We start from the raw sequence: 15,336 nt of genomic DNA, 5'->3' as shown, positions 1-15,336 counted from the left end.
TTTTTACTCTCCCTGGGCTCACCTTCTGTCTTGCTTTCCTCGCTGGCGGCACCGGCTTTTGAAAGGGCTAAATTCCAAACCCAGAAGCTCACGGGGACCCACGGTGCCCCTAAGACCTTGCTGTTGGGTCGCCCCTGTGCCCACTGAGGGCGAGCGCTGAGCTCGAGTCTGCAGTGCTCAGACATTACCTAACGCTGTCTTTGGATTCTGGGGCATCTGCACAAGGGCCACCCCTTGGCTTTGTCCACCGCCGTGTATGGCGTGAGGCCAGCTTCCCACTCGGGGGGTGCCCTCCCCTCTCTCCCTCCAGCCACCCGTGTCCCAGTGGCCAAGCTGGAGGGTCAAGTCAGGTCGGGTCTTGGGGAAACCAGAATGATTTGCATGAGTCCCACTGGAACACGGCTGTGGGAGTGCTGACAGCACTCCCGGGAAAGCCCCTGGCCTTCTCCCCGGGGGTGCTCTGTCCCCTCACGAAGCCCGGTAGCGGCAAAGAACCTCAGAAATCACGCCAGAGTCCCCGTGGGAGTTCTGTGTGGGCGCCGGGCCTTACGCCAGCACGTGGAGAGATGGTGCCAGGATCACTGGGCTTGGAGGTGATCCTGGGGCAGACCAGCCATCCTCGTGAAGGACCCAGCGGCTGCTCCTCTACCTGGTCAGAGAGAATCAGGACCTCCCTCTGCTCCCCATCATTCGGCATCAAGATGACCTATTTTCTTTTTCTTAAAAAAACAATTTTTTAAGGATTTTATTGACTTATTTGAGACAGATACAGAGAGAGAAAGAGAGCATGAGCAGGGAGAGAGGCGAGGGAGAGGGAGAAGCAGGCCCCCCGCTGAGCCAGGACTTGATGGGGCTCGATCCCAGGACGCCGGGACCATGACCCAGGCTGAAGGCAGACGCTTCACCCTCTGAGCCCCTGGGCACCCCAAGGTGACCTATTTTCATAGCAACGCCATGCTTTGTGATTGCCAACTAGGCAGCATAAAAGCCTTCCTTGAAGAATAAATATTCTTAGACCTTTGTGTTTTAAATACTCGTCTGTACCCGGGAGAGCCGGGGGCCGCACGGCAGGAGGGCTCTGATGGGTGCTGAGCGCACAGCTGACCGCCTCCCGGAAGCAGGGCTCCCTCCTGCGGCGCTTGGGTTCCTGACAAGGCGGTGTAGAAGCCACAGGACCGTGGGGGCCACATTCCCTTCTCCTTCGGCCTGTGACCTCCGAGGTGTCTCGCGGCGGCGAGGGGAGGGGAGCGTGTCCACAGCTCGCAGGGCGACGCGGATCCATGCAGGGGTGCAGCAGACACTCTCCACCAGCCACAGTCCGGGCGCCCCTCGCTCGCCTCCTGATCTCCGGGCCCAGACCTCCTGGGAAATAGCACCCCGCCGCTTTATTTCCTCCCGGGCACCATGTTTGTTTGCTGGTTCCCCACAATAGAGGGCCCACTCCGGGCGGACCCCTCCCCTGGGTCAGGCCCGGCCTGTGGTTGTCGCAGCGGCCTCCGACCTTGGCGCACGCGGCGGGGCCCCGCGTCCCGTGCAGACCTACGGCCAGAGTCCTCAGTCAGACGGCGCCGAGGCCCGGGCCGGAGGGGCCTGAGAGAAACAGAGCCTCGTCTGTAAGATGGGGTGTCCAGGGGCACCCCGGGAGCCATGTGCAGGGCAGCAGGGCGCCATGAGGCTGCAGGTCTGCCTGGGACGGACGGATGGTTGGTGGACGGGAGGGTGGACGCGCGCAGGACCCCAGGATGCTGACCTCCATCTGTGAGAAGCACCGGGTGTGCAGGCCGGACGGCAGCTTGACCCCCAGGACTTGGGCTCAAGGTCACAGGGAGCTGGACCTGAGGCGTCGCGCCCAACTTGTGTCCATAGGCCCCCGGACGCGTGCCCTCCAGCCTCGGAGTGGGGTCGCTGTGTGTGTCCGGGAGAGCCTTGCTCACAGCTTCCGGCCGCCGTGGGACTCACACCCTGCCCAGTCCTGGGCCTGCCTGGGGCTTCCTCCCAGCTCACTGGTCTCCCGGTGCCCCGCAGCTACGTGTGGGATTTCCGTCCCGCCAAGGTCTCCCCTGTGGAGCTTCCAGGTGGCCGACACAGTGCCCTGACAGCCGTCCGGGAGTCCCGTTCTGTGCCCTCTCCTGCCCTGGGGTCTCAGGAAGTGGGGATGGTTGTGCCCCAAGCCACAGGCTCCTTGCAGTGGGGTGCACGCTCTCCCTTCCCATTCCTGGAAGCAGGCACAGGAGAGGCCACGGGGCCGGCTGGCATGGACCACTTCGGTGCCTGGCCGACCTCCGCCCGCCTCTTTCTCCCGGATTCCCTGTGCTAACCTCACTCTCCAGGGAGTGAGAGTGGAGTGGGGGGCACGGTGTGGATTTCCTCTGCTCCTGACCTACTGTTTAACACACACTCTGCTCCCGTTCTCTCCACCCACTGGGCAGTCCGGAGTCCCACGTCTGCCTTTCTCTGAGCTCCGTGATTGCTGTGGCTGAGCCCCCCGCTAACCTCAGCCCTGGGGTGTGTGGCCGGCCCAGCGCTGTGCTGGCACCTGGGGGAGGGTGCCTGACCTCATGCCCTCCTTCCACTCCTGGGCGGGCCCTCCCACGCCACGTGCTGGGCCACACACACAGGTGCCCCCTGCAGGCTCCACGCGCCATTCTCCATGTGGCATGCCAGGGCCCTCGTCGCCCCCCCCACCCCAGGGAGCAGCCTAGACTGCACTGACTGCAGGGTCGTGGGTGTCCGGGGCCTGGGGCGTCTCACGAGTGCCCAGGACCCACCTCTGGAAGTGGAGCCGGGCTCAACGGGTACTGTAAAGCCCAAAGCAAGAGAACGAGAGCTATGCGCCATGGAGCAACCTGTCATTGTGGGGGGGCTCTGACGGGGGGGGCACAGGCCTAGGGTCACAGGCTTGGGGGGACACAGGCCTGGAGGTAACGGACCTTCGGGGGCCCAGACCTGGGGGGGCACAGACCTGAGGACAGGGACTTGGGGAGGGTTCAGACCTGGGGCACAGGTGGGGCCATCTGGCGGCGTGATAGTCAGCTGGGGGAGCCGCGTCCTGGGGGGCAGGCAGGTGTGGGAAGCAAGGCTGGTCCAAGCTGCCTGGGGCACTGAGATGCTCGTGGGAAGGAAACCAGTGGAGGGCAGCTCACACGTCAGGTTCAGAGTGAAGCGGGAGTCCTAGAGCCCGTCCGAACTGCTCTCACTCACAGATGCCCACCCCCGAGCACCACGTATGCATGGCCTGTGTGCGTGGCGGGGAGCAACTTCCTTGAGGACCGTGACAGTTAGTAAAGCTGTCATTTCCAACGATCCCTTTCTCTGGGAGGGGCTTATGTCTGGGGGAAGTTAATGGAAGTCAGGATTCGGGTGGTCTCCCACAGGCCTGGGGACCGCCCTTCAGAAAGTGCCCATTATTCGTCCCGGGGCCGTGGCAGGCTCTCCCGTAGCTCACCCTGTGAACCCCACGGAAGACTCAGCGGGAGGGCGGGGGGCAGGCTCCGGGCTTCCTGCGCAGGGGGCAGCTCAGGATGGGGGTGTCTAGGTGCCTGGGACTAAAGGGCACACCCTGTCCTCTGCGTGGTCTGTGGGCGGGGTGGCCTGGCCTTGCAAGGAGCCCGGGAAGAGGGACAGCATGGCCCCCAGGACCCACCTCTCAGCCTTGGCTCAGGCCGTCCCTGCTTTACACACAAGCCTGAGCTGAGCCTCCCGCCGGCACCAGGACCCACTTGCGGGGTGCAGGGGAGGGCTCCCTGCAGTGGCTGGGGGCAGCCCCTGGACGGCGGCTCCACTGGGGGCTGGTGGAGGGCCCTGGGCCTTTCTGCCAGCTCACCTGGTGTATCTCTGTTTTTTCTGCAGTGAACTTCGACCACTTCCAGATCCTTCGGGCCATTGGAAAGGGCAGCTTCGGGAAGGTAAGACAGAGCCAGCAAGGAGGCCATGGTAGGACCATCCCTACAGCCCACCGGCTCTGGGAGGCCGGGACCCCCACGTCTGTCGGTGGGGGATGTGGACAGGCTGGCAATGAGGGGGGTCAGAGTGGGGTATCAGCCTCGCTCAGGAGCTCTGGGGTCTTCCGTCCAGGTCTTTGCGGGTCTCTAATGAGGCTGGGAGCTGACAGTGCAGATGGCACAGCTGTGGGGCTTTGTGGGACCAAGACCCCGACGCCCCCTCACTTGAGACTCTGACGCCTGCTCCGCGGTGGGGCCACATTACTCAGAGGCGGGAGCCCACTCAAGGCCACAAAGGAAGTGCCTTAGAAGCCCCTGGGGGGGAGTGGCCACGGATATTCAGTGTCCCGGAGCCGCTGTGACCCTCTGACGCCAGGCTGCTCCTGCAGGGGTGCGGGGGAAAGGGCGGACAGTGCAGCTGAGCCCGTGTCCTCATCCTGGCCGCTGCACCGTCGGAGACGTCTCCCTGCTCCTTTCGTTCTCTCTTGTCCACATCTAACTTCCTGATTGCTGCCTTGTAACGTCTCGAGATTGGGGGTAATTATAACTCAAAGAGGCTTAACGAGCACTCTGAGAAGGTTAAAATTAGCTCTCGGGACTCGGCCTTGTGGGCCTGCTGTAGATGGGTCACTTCTGGGTGGAGAGTTTCTTCAGAGCAGAGGAGGAGGCTTGGCAGAGGAGGCCTTGGTTCCCCTCTCCATGCAGCTGCGTCTGGACGCCCAGCCTTGGGTCCCCCAGGCCTGGGAAATTGTAAACCAAAGCAATGACCTCCTTCACAGGAACCCATTCAAACACTCCGTTAAGGAGAGTATTTTTAAGATCTGCTGGTTAGGTTGCCCCCTGCCCTCCCTGCTTCTCCCAATCGACTGTAAATTCTGTCTGCTGGGGTTCCAGAGGGCATGGGGAAGGTCGAGGGGCAGACAGGGTGGGGCTTAGGTTAAGGTCAGGCGTTGGAGGGCACAAGCCCTCACCAGGTTTCAGAAGGAGTGGCGTGTATGGGGAGACACGGAGGACGAGCAGTGTTGGGGGCTGATCTGGGGCAGCCACTTCTCTGTCCCCTGCCTCCGCCCATCCCTGTCGTCCCCCTCAGGCTCCTTCTGCACTGCTAGGCGGCACACACGCCCCCGCTGCCATGTCTGCAGAACCCCAGGATTCTGGGTTCTCTGACCAGTTCTAGCTTTGAAAAGCCAGCTGGCCACAGGTCCCGGAGACGGGGCTCTGCAGAGCGGTGGTGTGCCGGCAAGGTCCTGCTGAGACTTCAGCCTCAGACTCGAGCTGCCTTGGAATGGCTCCCTACGAGGCCGCCTAATGAGGCCTGCAGGGTCTCTGGGCTGTAGTCCCAGGGCACCCTTAATGTGGAGAAACCAAGGGCCTGTCACTGATCTGGGCTCTGGGCTTTCCAGCTGCTCTTGGTGGCTGGAGCAGTGACCCCGATGCAGAAGCTCCCCAGGACTCAGAAGGCCAGCTCCAAGTGTGTGTGGCTGAGCCTGTTAAGTGCCTGTTAAGTGCCCATTTGTGGCCTTACTTGAGATGTGTGTGTGCAGCCGTCCATGCCTGACAGCACAGTGAACCCTGGCTCTCTACGGACGACTGGGTCGAGCAGCTGTAAACACCCCGAGTTCACTATGCCCCCACTTCAAGATGGGAGGCAAAGTGGGACAGGACCAGCTCTTCCCAGCAAGGGCTGCTTCCCAGGTGGCTGCCCCGCCCTTTGGAGGCACCTTTGTGACTGCCCTTGGCTCCCTGACAGCCACTCCCAAGCTTGCTGTTTCTGGACCTTGGGTACAAAGTCTGCTTAGTGTTTTCGGTTTTTCCGGGTTTTTGTTGTTGTTGTTTTGCTGTTGTCGTGAAGTCACACACGGTTGTAATCACCTGGAGGTGCACGGCTCCGGATTGCTGAGCGTCCACCACGGCCCTGTCTCCAGACTCCCTTGTCTGGTAAAACTGGAGCTCTGCCCCCATTAAATGCCCCTCCCCTCCCTCCCAAGTGCCGCCTGCCTGAGAAACCACGGCCCGGGTAGATGACTTTGTTTTGCAGAGTAGAGTGGAAGCTGGTGCTGGAAGCTCAGGTGTGTGCTGAGAACCCCGTCCCCACTGGCTTGCAGGTGGCGGGCCCTTGTGCTTGGTTCTTCTGACCAGGCCAGGAGTCGGGGGGGGGGGGTCTCAGTGCAGGAGGCTCCTCCCCGCTGGCTCCCGAGACTGAGCTGGGGGCTGGGGGTGGGGGGTGTTGTTCCCAAGATGCCTGAGCCCATTGTAAGCCCAGCAGTGGGCCTCACTCCTGTGGGGCAGGTGAGCGGGAGGAGCAGGCGAGCAGGGGCGGGACAGGCCAGCGGGCGGAGCAGGTGAGCGGGCGCGGGCAGGTGAGCGGGCGCGGAGCAGGTGGAGGCCTCCGCGGTGACGACTGTGACTGCCCTTGGCAGGTGCCGTACGCCGCAGCCTGGGGCCTCGGGTCGCAAGTGACACTCGACCCCAGTGACCACGGAGGGTGACAGGCGGATGTGCGGGTACAGCGCCGGGAGGGGAAGGGCTGGGGCCGCTCCTGCGCCGCGGGGTCCGGCCGGGCCGCCCTCACCAGCCGCCGCGGGTCTCCGCCCCGCACGCCGCCGTCTGACTGGCCGGCTGCGACCACGTGCTCTGGCCCCGCCCAGTCACGCGGGAAGCTGCACTCGGATTGGCCCGGGCGGGTCATGTGACCAGGATCATGGCCGGGCGGGAGGGTGGCGCCCGCGTTTTGGTCCCTCGGGGCTGGAGGGGCAGCGCCGTCCTCTGGTCCTGCGGGGCTCTGGGACTCCGGGCAAGGGGAGGTCCTGCTTCCCCGCTGCCCTTTCCGGCGGCGGGCGCGGCGAACGGCGAGGGCCGGGCACGGCGCCCTCCCCGGGGGAGCCTGCGGGGTGCGCCCCCGACCGTCCTCTCCGCTCCCGTCCCGGCCTCCCCATTCCTGTCCCCAGATGCCCCCCCCGTCCCCAGACGCCCCTTCCCTGCCTTCTCTCTGTCCCCAGTCGCCCCCCTCTCTGCCCACAGCCTCCCCCTCTCTGTCCCCAGAGGCCCCCTCCGTGTCCCCAGACGCCCCTTCCCTGCCCCCTCTCTGTCCCCAGTCGCCCCCCTCTCTGCCCACAGCCTCCCCCTCTCTGTCCCCAGAGGCCCCCTCCGTGTCCCCAGACGCCCCTTCCCTGCCCCCCCTCTGTCCCCAGCCATCTCCTCACCACCAGCTCAGCTCTCGGCGCCCTTGTCTGACCTGTGACTGACTAGTACATTTACAGCCAGCGCAGATGAACACTTCTGGAAAAGAACCTTTACCCACCTGGAATTTAACTGACTCACAGGCCCCCTGCCCCTGGCCCACCCCATCCAGCTGTGCTCCTTCCTGCCCTCCAGCCCCCACCCTCTTCCAAGATGCCCACTGTCCTCATACTTGTTTTTCCATTTGAACTTTTACATAAGTGTTGTCACAATCAAGATAAAATCATGAAATTTGGGTAGGAACTACGTTTAAAGATTAAGAGAAAGTTGCTAACTTACCCAACTAGGGCTGTAGGGCTTCTTCATGGAAATGTTACATTTTTGGTCAGTCTTTGGCGTTCTGTTATGTTTATTATCTTGTTCTTGGAGTTACTGCATGTTAAGCTGTTGCGCACATTATCTTTGTTACTGTTAACGGGAGATTTTATTTTCTAGCGTTCCAGTTTATTGGAAAATGGTGATGTCTGTCACCCTGCCAACCCCCGAGGCCGCTGTGGCTGTTGTGGCCCGGGGACCTGGGTGGTCACTGGCTGTGGCTGATGCTCCCAGCCTGGGCAGCCCTGTGGCAGGTGTGGCCAGTGGGTGGGGTTCTGGCTTTGCCAACCTGAATGTCCTCCTTGCTGGAAGATACAGGCTCCCAGTGATGCTATCCACGGGGCAGAGTCTGGGTCTCCATTCGGGACGGGGTGTGCAGAGCCTCCTCATGGGGGCACCTGGTCAGGCTGGACCATCAGGAAGCAAAGATTAAGGCAGTAGAAGGACACAGCCCTTTAGGAAGCAAAGGCTTGTCAATCGGGGGTGAGTGTCCCCTTGTGAGTCCAGAGTCCCTGACCTGGATGCGTTTTCCAGAGACGTGACCGGCTTTTGCACAGTGGGCACAGTTGGGTGTTTGAGCGGGAAGGTCCTGGCCCTCATCGCACACCCCAGCCCCTCTCTGCCCCTGTGGCTTGGTCCTGCCTCAGCAGGTTTCTGCCCTTTCTAGGCCAGGCCTCCTCCCACTAGCTGCCCTGAGTGCCCTGTACCCCAAGGCACCCCCTTTCTCTCTGCACCTACAGAAAGTGGGCTGTTGCTCACACAGAGCCTTCTGGGGGTGCCCGCTGCTGTGCGTTTGCCGGTAGGTGGGCCTGGCCGCCTTCTGTTCCCCTACCCAGCTCAGACCTGTCAGGAGCCGTGGGTTCTGAATTAGGGTGCTCACTGTGAGATCCGGCAGATATGGGGCTCTTATCCAGCTGTGAGGCCTGGGGACCCTTTTCCCTTCCCGCAGGTCTGGCTCTTGTAGGAGCACTGGCTGAGCTGTTATTTGTGGGGGGCGGGGAGGTTCAGACCAGCATGTCTTATTTCTCTCCAGTTTATGGGGGGAAAGCTAAGATAATTGGGGTACAGTGTGCCTTGGCCGCAGACCCCAACAACTGAGGGAGCTCCTGAGCCCCTTGTGACTATCACATCTCAGAAGGACCTTGGAGATGAGGTGGGAGGGGGCGGCGGGGGCCGGTGCGGCAAGTGCAGTCCTGGGGCTCAGGGCCTCAAGTCTTTCCTGGTGGACGCTGCTTGTTGAGGATGCCCAGCCGTTGCCATGGAAACACCTCAGAGGCAGCAAAGGGCCACCCGCCCAGCACCTGGGGGCAGCATCTGCAGTTAACCAGCGGCCCTTCTGGGGTTTCGCCCTCAGTAGTGGCAGGAACTCGGTGGGTGTGGGGACGGCGCAGCTGTGGCCGAGGGCTCAGAGCTGTTGTGTCCTGCCAGCTCCTGGAGCAGACTCACAGCCCCTACTGAGACGTCCGGACACCCGGTCTGCACTCTGGACCTTACAGGCCCGTGCCTCCGTGCCCTTGTTCCCATCACGTGCTTGACTGTGGCCTGACCACGCCAGTCGCCTTGGGGAACCCTGGGAAGGAGTATTGCTGGAGGCCGGCCTAGAGACAGTCACCAGAATTCATGGTGTCCAGTCGCGTCAGCAGGGGCCCGCGGCTGGTGGCCTGGTGCCTGTCACCCTTAGGCAGGGCAGCCCGTGGGCCCGCACACACCCAGGCCCTGGGTTTTCCCACAAGGCTCCATCCTTGTAGCCACACAAATGGTGCAAATGACCCTTGGCAGGGAAGAGCCTCCCCCATCCCAGGGAAGCCCATGCGCATACACACACACACACACACCTGCCCGAATCACCCACGCGCATACGCACATGCACACACGTGTGCACACATATGCACATGCACGCACGCACACCTGCCCTGATCACCCACACGCATACACACAAGCACACACGCGCGCACGCACACACACCTGCCCGAATCACCCACGCGCACGCACACGCGCGCACACATGCACACACCTGCCCGAATCACCCATGTGCATACACACGCACACACGCGTGCACACACGCACACACACCTGCCCGAATCATCCACGTGCGCACACACACGCACACACGCGCGCACACACACCTGCCCGAATCACCCACGTGCACACACACGCACACACGCGTGCACACACGCACACACACCGAATCACCCACGTGCATACACACGCGCACACACGCACACACACCTGCCCGAATCAGCAAAACCCCCAAAAAATCAAGTAGAAAATTACTCAAACTGATGATAGAAGTTGAAATCTTGAATAGGCCAGTGCACAGAAGAGGTTTAAAAAAAAAATTAACTCTGCTGTTTAAATATCACCAGGTCCACCAGTGCCACCTGTGGGCATGCACCCCCAAGGCCGAGAGCAGGGACTCCAACAGGTGTCTGCACTCCCGTGTTCACAGCAGCGTGGGTCACGGCAGCCACGGGGGGCAGGGACATGGGCGCCCCCCGCAGATGAAGGGATGAGGGGACGCATGTCCTGCAGCCTTGAGAGGAGGGACGGGCTGGCACCTGCTCCCGCATGGAGGGGCCCTGAAGGCCCTGAGTGTCTGCACGCAAGGCCGGAAAGGCCCTGGTGTGCTCACGCTCCAGGCTCGGAGCCCCCAACACTGTTTGGGGGGGGTTGGCATCAATCCCCGTCCGCAGAAGCTGGGCCGGCTCGCAGGTTTCCCGCGGCCACAGCGCCCGGCGCTCCCTGTGCTGCTGCCCTTCCCTCTCCATCTGGCCCCACGGAGTCTGTATTCAGACTTAAGTTTCGTACATGACTTTACAAGCAGCTCCTCCTTGGGGCCCCTGATGGGAAGGGTTTGGCCCCAGAGCCAGCAGTCATTTGAGGGACCCTGCACAGCTGGCATGTGTCCATTGGGCCTCCCAGAAGGGTCCCTGCTGGGCAGGCTGGGGTGCGGGCTGAGGGCTCTCCAGGGGTGAGGGATGCTGAGACCCAAACAAGCCACTCCCGAGGGAAGAGGACTGTGGAGGTTGGGCACCGGCGCTGGTCAGAGAGCCAGAGGAACACCGCGCGAGCGTGCTGTGGGAGGACTTGTGAGGGCCAGTGGAGGCCCGTGCCCAGCTAGAAGGGTCTGGACAGGGCAGCAGGGAGGGCAGGTGCTGAGGGCACAGCCTCCTTCCTATCCCTACCCCAGGGAGCTCACTCGGTGGTGGGGTCCGCACCGGACGCTGCCCAGGCCGAGGGCTGAAGCTGTCGCGACCTGCAGGTGCCCAGCCCTCTCCCGGCGTCACCGTCTCTCTCAAACTTGCAGTCCCAAAGAGAGCCAGCGTGGTGGCCTCCCCTTGGGGCAGCATCTTACAGACTGCCCATCACGGGCTCCGCCGTGGGCCACAGCACAAGGGGAGCCTGCTGGCTCGGTCTCTGGGTCACCCGGGCGTGCTGGGCCTTAAAATTGCTGTCTCCCTAGAGACGGTTCCGGAGAAGGAGGACGCTCCCCCCACTTTCTCGGCCTTGTTCCTGGTCAGCGCAAAAGTGGTCGTTATCTTGGTTGGGTGCAGCTGGGGGCCGAGGCCAGAGAGGCGCACCCGGTGGGTGGACGCCGAGGGTGAGCCCACAGTCCCCCAGGAACCGAGGGAGAAGGAACCTTCCTTTGCCGGGCCTGCTGGGCGCGGCTGACGGCTGGAGGCTGTTCTTCGGGACTGGGAGGTGGTGGGGCACCCTTGGTCCAGGCTGCTGACCGTGGGAGCCCAAGGGGTCCGTCTCCGGTGAGCATGTCTGGACGTCTGTCGCTTCTGCCGTCTCCAGTAGCTCAGGCAGTGCTGTTTGTCAGGGCAGTGGCCCCTGGGCCCCCAGGATCCCGAGTTCCAGGCCTCCCCACGCACCATCGCTGAGCTGGGCCTCACACCCCTCACCAATCAGCCTGTCCTGTGGGCTCTGCCTCATGGGGAAGCAGGTGGGCCCATGCTTGGGCTGCTGAGGCCCCGGCTCGGGACCCACAGCCACACGGTGTGGCCTCCTATCTCCTTTCGTTTTCCCTTTTGGGAAACCTCAAGCCTAAACGCGATGGGGAGGAGGAGGAAAGCCACCAGCCCTCCAGCAGCTCGGGGTCATCTTGTTTCAGCCGTTTCCCATCCCCCGCCTCCTGCCCACACTCAGTGTAGGCAAACCGGACCCCGAAAGGGTCCTGCTTTATCTTTGAGCCTTTCAGTGGGCGCCTCCGCTCGCGTGCTCTTGGTCCCTCGGGCCCCTGGGGTGACCCGTGCCGGTCGACCCACAGATGCGTTGTGGTTTATTCGATGACTCAGACCCACACGAGGCCCCCGTCCCCCTTCTCGCTGCGCTTTCTTCGTGGACAATCCAGGTCAGTGTGTGTGCTAGTCCCGACGTGCTCCCCACCAGCCCCGCCCTCATGTGAGCGGTCACATCTACACCGGCGGGGGGATCCGGTGTGACTTGTCGCCAGGCTCCGTCCGAGTTAGGCCGCCAGGGATCGTCCCCCTCGCCCACGGCTTCCTGAGCAGCACCGAGAAGTAGCGTCCCAGCTGCCACAACCTCGTCCCCAACTCGCTGCCATGCTGACAAAGAAAGGTTCTCTGTCCCTGAGGTGGAGAACAGCTGGTCCAGAAGGACACATGCCTTCTTCCCCTCACCGGACAGCTGTCAGGGACAGAGCTGGTCCCCAGGGTCCTCTGGCGGCCAGCAGAGCGGAGCTCCATGGCCACGCTGATGCTGTGGACAGGATGCCTTGCTGTCCCCTGGTCCACATGCTGTGACGCTGTTGGCACCCAGTGTGATGGTGTCGCCGCTCGCTGGGGGGACTGGACTCGCTGGGGGGACTGGACGCTCTGGCCCCAAGGAGCAGAGCCTTGGTTTCCCTGTGGGACCTGGGCCCTCCTGGTGGGGGGGTGACACTCACCGACCACAGTCTGGGCGCCGGGGCAGCTCGCTGCTCCTGGACATGGCCACTTTTTACAGGCCTCTGTTGTGGCCAGAGCCAGGAGGTCCACGGGGGGCATCCCACGGGGGTCGGGCACTGATGGTCCCTGGAAGTCATTCCTCTCTGATGACCTGCCTCCTGGACACACCCCATTTTGGTCTTATTTTGCTCTCAATTCTTCGGTTTCGTCCTTGGTGTTGAATGTGGTGTTTGCGTAGGACACGCGCGTGGTGCCGCGTGGAGATCTGTCCAGCCAGGTCGCTCAGGAGTGCACAGCCTGGCCCGCCTTTCTGTCCTGTTTCCTCCTCCCTCCTGGAAACATCCTTTTGGAAGCTGCACGGTTTACACGTCCATTTGTTTCTTTTTCATATTTTCCTATGAAATCTGTGGTGGCCTCCCACGCGGCGTTCCTCCAGGCGTAGCTTTTCGTGCCACAGGATTTCTGGACCTGACACTCCACTCGCCAGCTGCAGCAATGCTCCGTTCTGTGTCGGCGTGACACGGGGCAGGCGTGCGGATGGGTATCCCGTGGCTGCCGGACAAAGACCACAGATACAGTGGCTCCAGCCCCGCGGATGTATTCTGTGGCAGTGTTGGGGGTCAGAGGTCGGCTGTGGGCGAGCCGTGGGCTGACGTCAGGCTGCGGGCAGGCTGGCTCCTTCCGGAGGCTCCAGGGACACCGTCTACTTCCTAGAGGAGCCTGCAGGTCCCGGTTTCCTGGCCCGTGGTCCCGCATCCCTCAGACCCTGCTTCCTTCTGACCCTTCCGCCTCCCTCTTTGCCCTGCACGGACCCCCATGATGACCCCAGCCCCACCTGTGTGCTGGGGGACGATCCCCATCTCAGGATCCTTCACATGATCACATATGCAAAGCCCCCTGTGCCACATCTGGCGACAAGCCCACGGTCACTGGGATTCGAGTGTGGATGTGTGGGGGCCAGTGTCTGCCGACCACAGCCCCCGGGGGGCATGAGGGGCTGTCCCCAGTGGTACAGTCTCAGGCAGGGCCACAGTGACCTGCGTGAGCCTCTGCACAGCTTCGCCAGCGTCCCTGTGGGCTCATTCCTGGACGCGGACACGTGGGCTGGGAGGTAGATGCACACGCGAGTGTCCTCCTGGGCCGGCCACCATGCTGCTCTCCTGCACAGTGCCTGCCATGCCGCGTGTCGCCGGTGCTTGGACGTTCGCCAGTCTGACGGAGAGAAATGGCATCTCTGAGTTTTCGCTCTGCCTTCTGTGACAGCAAGGCCGTGACTCTCCCTCGCTGTGTGGGGGCCCCTCGCGTGTCCGTGCCGGTTCTCCTGTTGGCCTGACCCTTCTCTTTTACTTCTAGAGGCTCGTTGGGCCAGGGACATGCAGACCCCAAATCTTTCCCCTGTGTTGTCTTTCAAACGACACGTTTTCCCCACGTGAGAGATGTTCCGTTTCCAGATCTTGTTTTTTGGCCTTTCCCCTTGTGGCTGGGGGCCTCACGTCACAGGAGTGCTGTCCTGTCTCGGGTCACAGAGCTCTCTGGGAACACCTTCGTGGGTCACGTCTGCGGTTCAGCTGCACATACACGCTCACGCAGCCGGAATCCATCCTGGCTATCGGGGTCACGAACGGCTGGGGTGGGGGTCTCTTGGGAACCCACTGCACTCTCATCCCATTTCTCTGTCCATATTCCTCCTCTGTCAGAGGGACAGTCACAGGACCTGCCCCCTGGGGAGCCGTGGGGACGACATGAGAAGATGAGCGTGCTCCCTCGGGCTGCACGGGCACCGGGTCGAGGGCCTGTGCGGATGACGGTCCTGTGTGGCCAGGTCCTGCCAGCGGTGGGCTCGCGACCATTCTACTGGGGGTCCTGGGGCAGGAACGTGGCCAGACCTGTCCCTTCTGCCTGGAAAGGAAGCTCTCCTGGATGGCACTGGGACCCTTTGGCTTAAAATGATCAATAAAATAGTCATTACTGTACGCCAGGCCTGCTGATGAAACATCTGGAAACAAGGAGGACAAGATCCAGGTCCATGGGGCTGCTGGGAGAGGCGGGCAGAGGCAGGTCAACAAAGCATATGGGCGAGAGGGGGGAGGAGGGATCTCACACACAGAGCCCAGCACACCTGCCCCTCCCGCGCGCACCTGCCATGTGGACTGCCTGCCGTCCTGGGAGAGCCTGGCACCCCCCCTCCACCCCGGGTGAGGGGCCCGCCTGCCATGGGGCTGGATGTGGGTTCCCGGTTCAGGGAGGCCAGGCGCCCTCTGGGAAGTGGTGCTGTGTAGACCGCGCCCCTGCTCTCTTTCCTCCAGCCCAGCCGGACTGCCCGCACCCCCTCCCCAGCTCCAGAAGCTCCCCAGGTGGGATCAGGAGGCACTTTTCTCATAACGTTTGAGGCTTTAAGTACCTATTGTCAGGCGTTTGCTTTCTGGAGAACAAAAACTACTTGGAGAGGAAAAGAGCTTGGGGTGAATCACTAAATCTGCAAAATATGCCGATGGCACTGAATTAGAAGGGCGGTTACCGAGCCATCAGCCGCCCCGGCTTCTGGCTGCCCCGGTGTTGCCATGGAACCCCAGTCGCCTGGGCCGGGCAGCAGAGCTCCTCGCGCATCAGTCGGATTCCGTCCCATTGTCCACTTTGGTCCTCGACTGGAGGACGCGGCTCAGAAAGCCCGGACCAGGGCCGTGGAGGAGATGGTTGAACGGGGCAGCCTGCTCCCAGCCCCGGAGCCTGAAGCACTTCTACTCTCGTCCTGGGAGAGCCACCTGAGCGGGACGGCAGGGACAGCGCAGACAGACGGCGGGGACAGCGCCCAACCCCAGCACCGCGACCGTGCTCTTCTGAGCTCTCCTGTCAGAGAGCCCGCGGGGGCCGTCAGACCTAGCCTTGCCAGCCGCGGGGAGCTCCAGCCCCTCTCTGGGGGCCTGATG

General features: G+C 62.6%; 1 protein-coding gene across 2 annotated transcripts in view; it reads left to right on the top strand.

Annotated features, from left to right (window-relative positions):
* The window catches only part of STK32C (serine/threonine kinase 32C), a 69,775-nt gene that overhangs the window by 36,567 nt on the left and 17,872 nt on the right, over positions 1-15,336 (top strand). The window contains exon 2 of one of the 2 annotated variants that reach the window (XM_047703131.1): positions 3,850-3,905. In XM_047703131.1, the coding sequence (XP_047559087.1) occupies positions 3,850-3,905 (56 nt within the window). Of the gene's footprint in view, positions 1-3,849; positions 3,906-7,602; positions 7,747-15,336 lie in introns of those variants that run through there. The other variant, XM_047703132.1, reaches the window with a different exon arrangement.

Source organism: Lutra lutra, chromosome 14, assembly GCF_902655055.1.
Source record: "Lutra lutra chromosome 14, mLutLut1.2, whole genome shotgun sequence".
NCBI lineage: Eukaryota > Metazoa > Chordata > Mammalia > Carnivora > Mustelidae > Lutra > Lutra lutra.
This window is presented reverse-complemented; position numbering and strand designations above follow the sequence as displayed.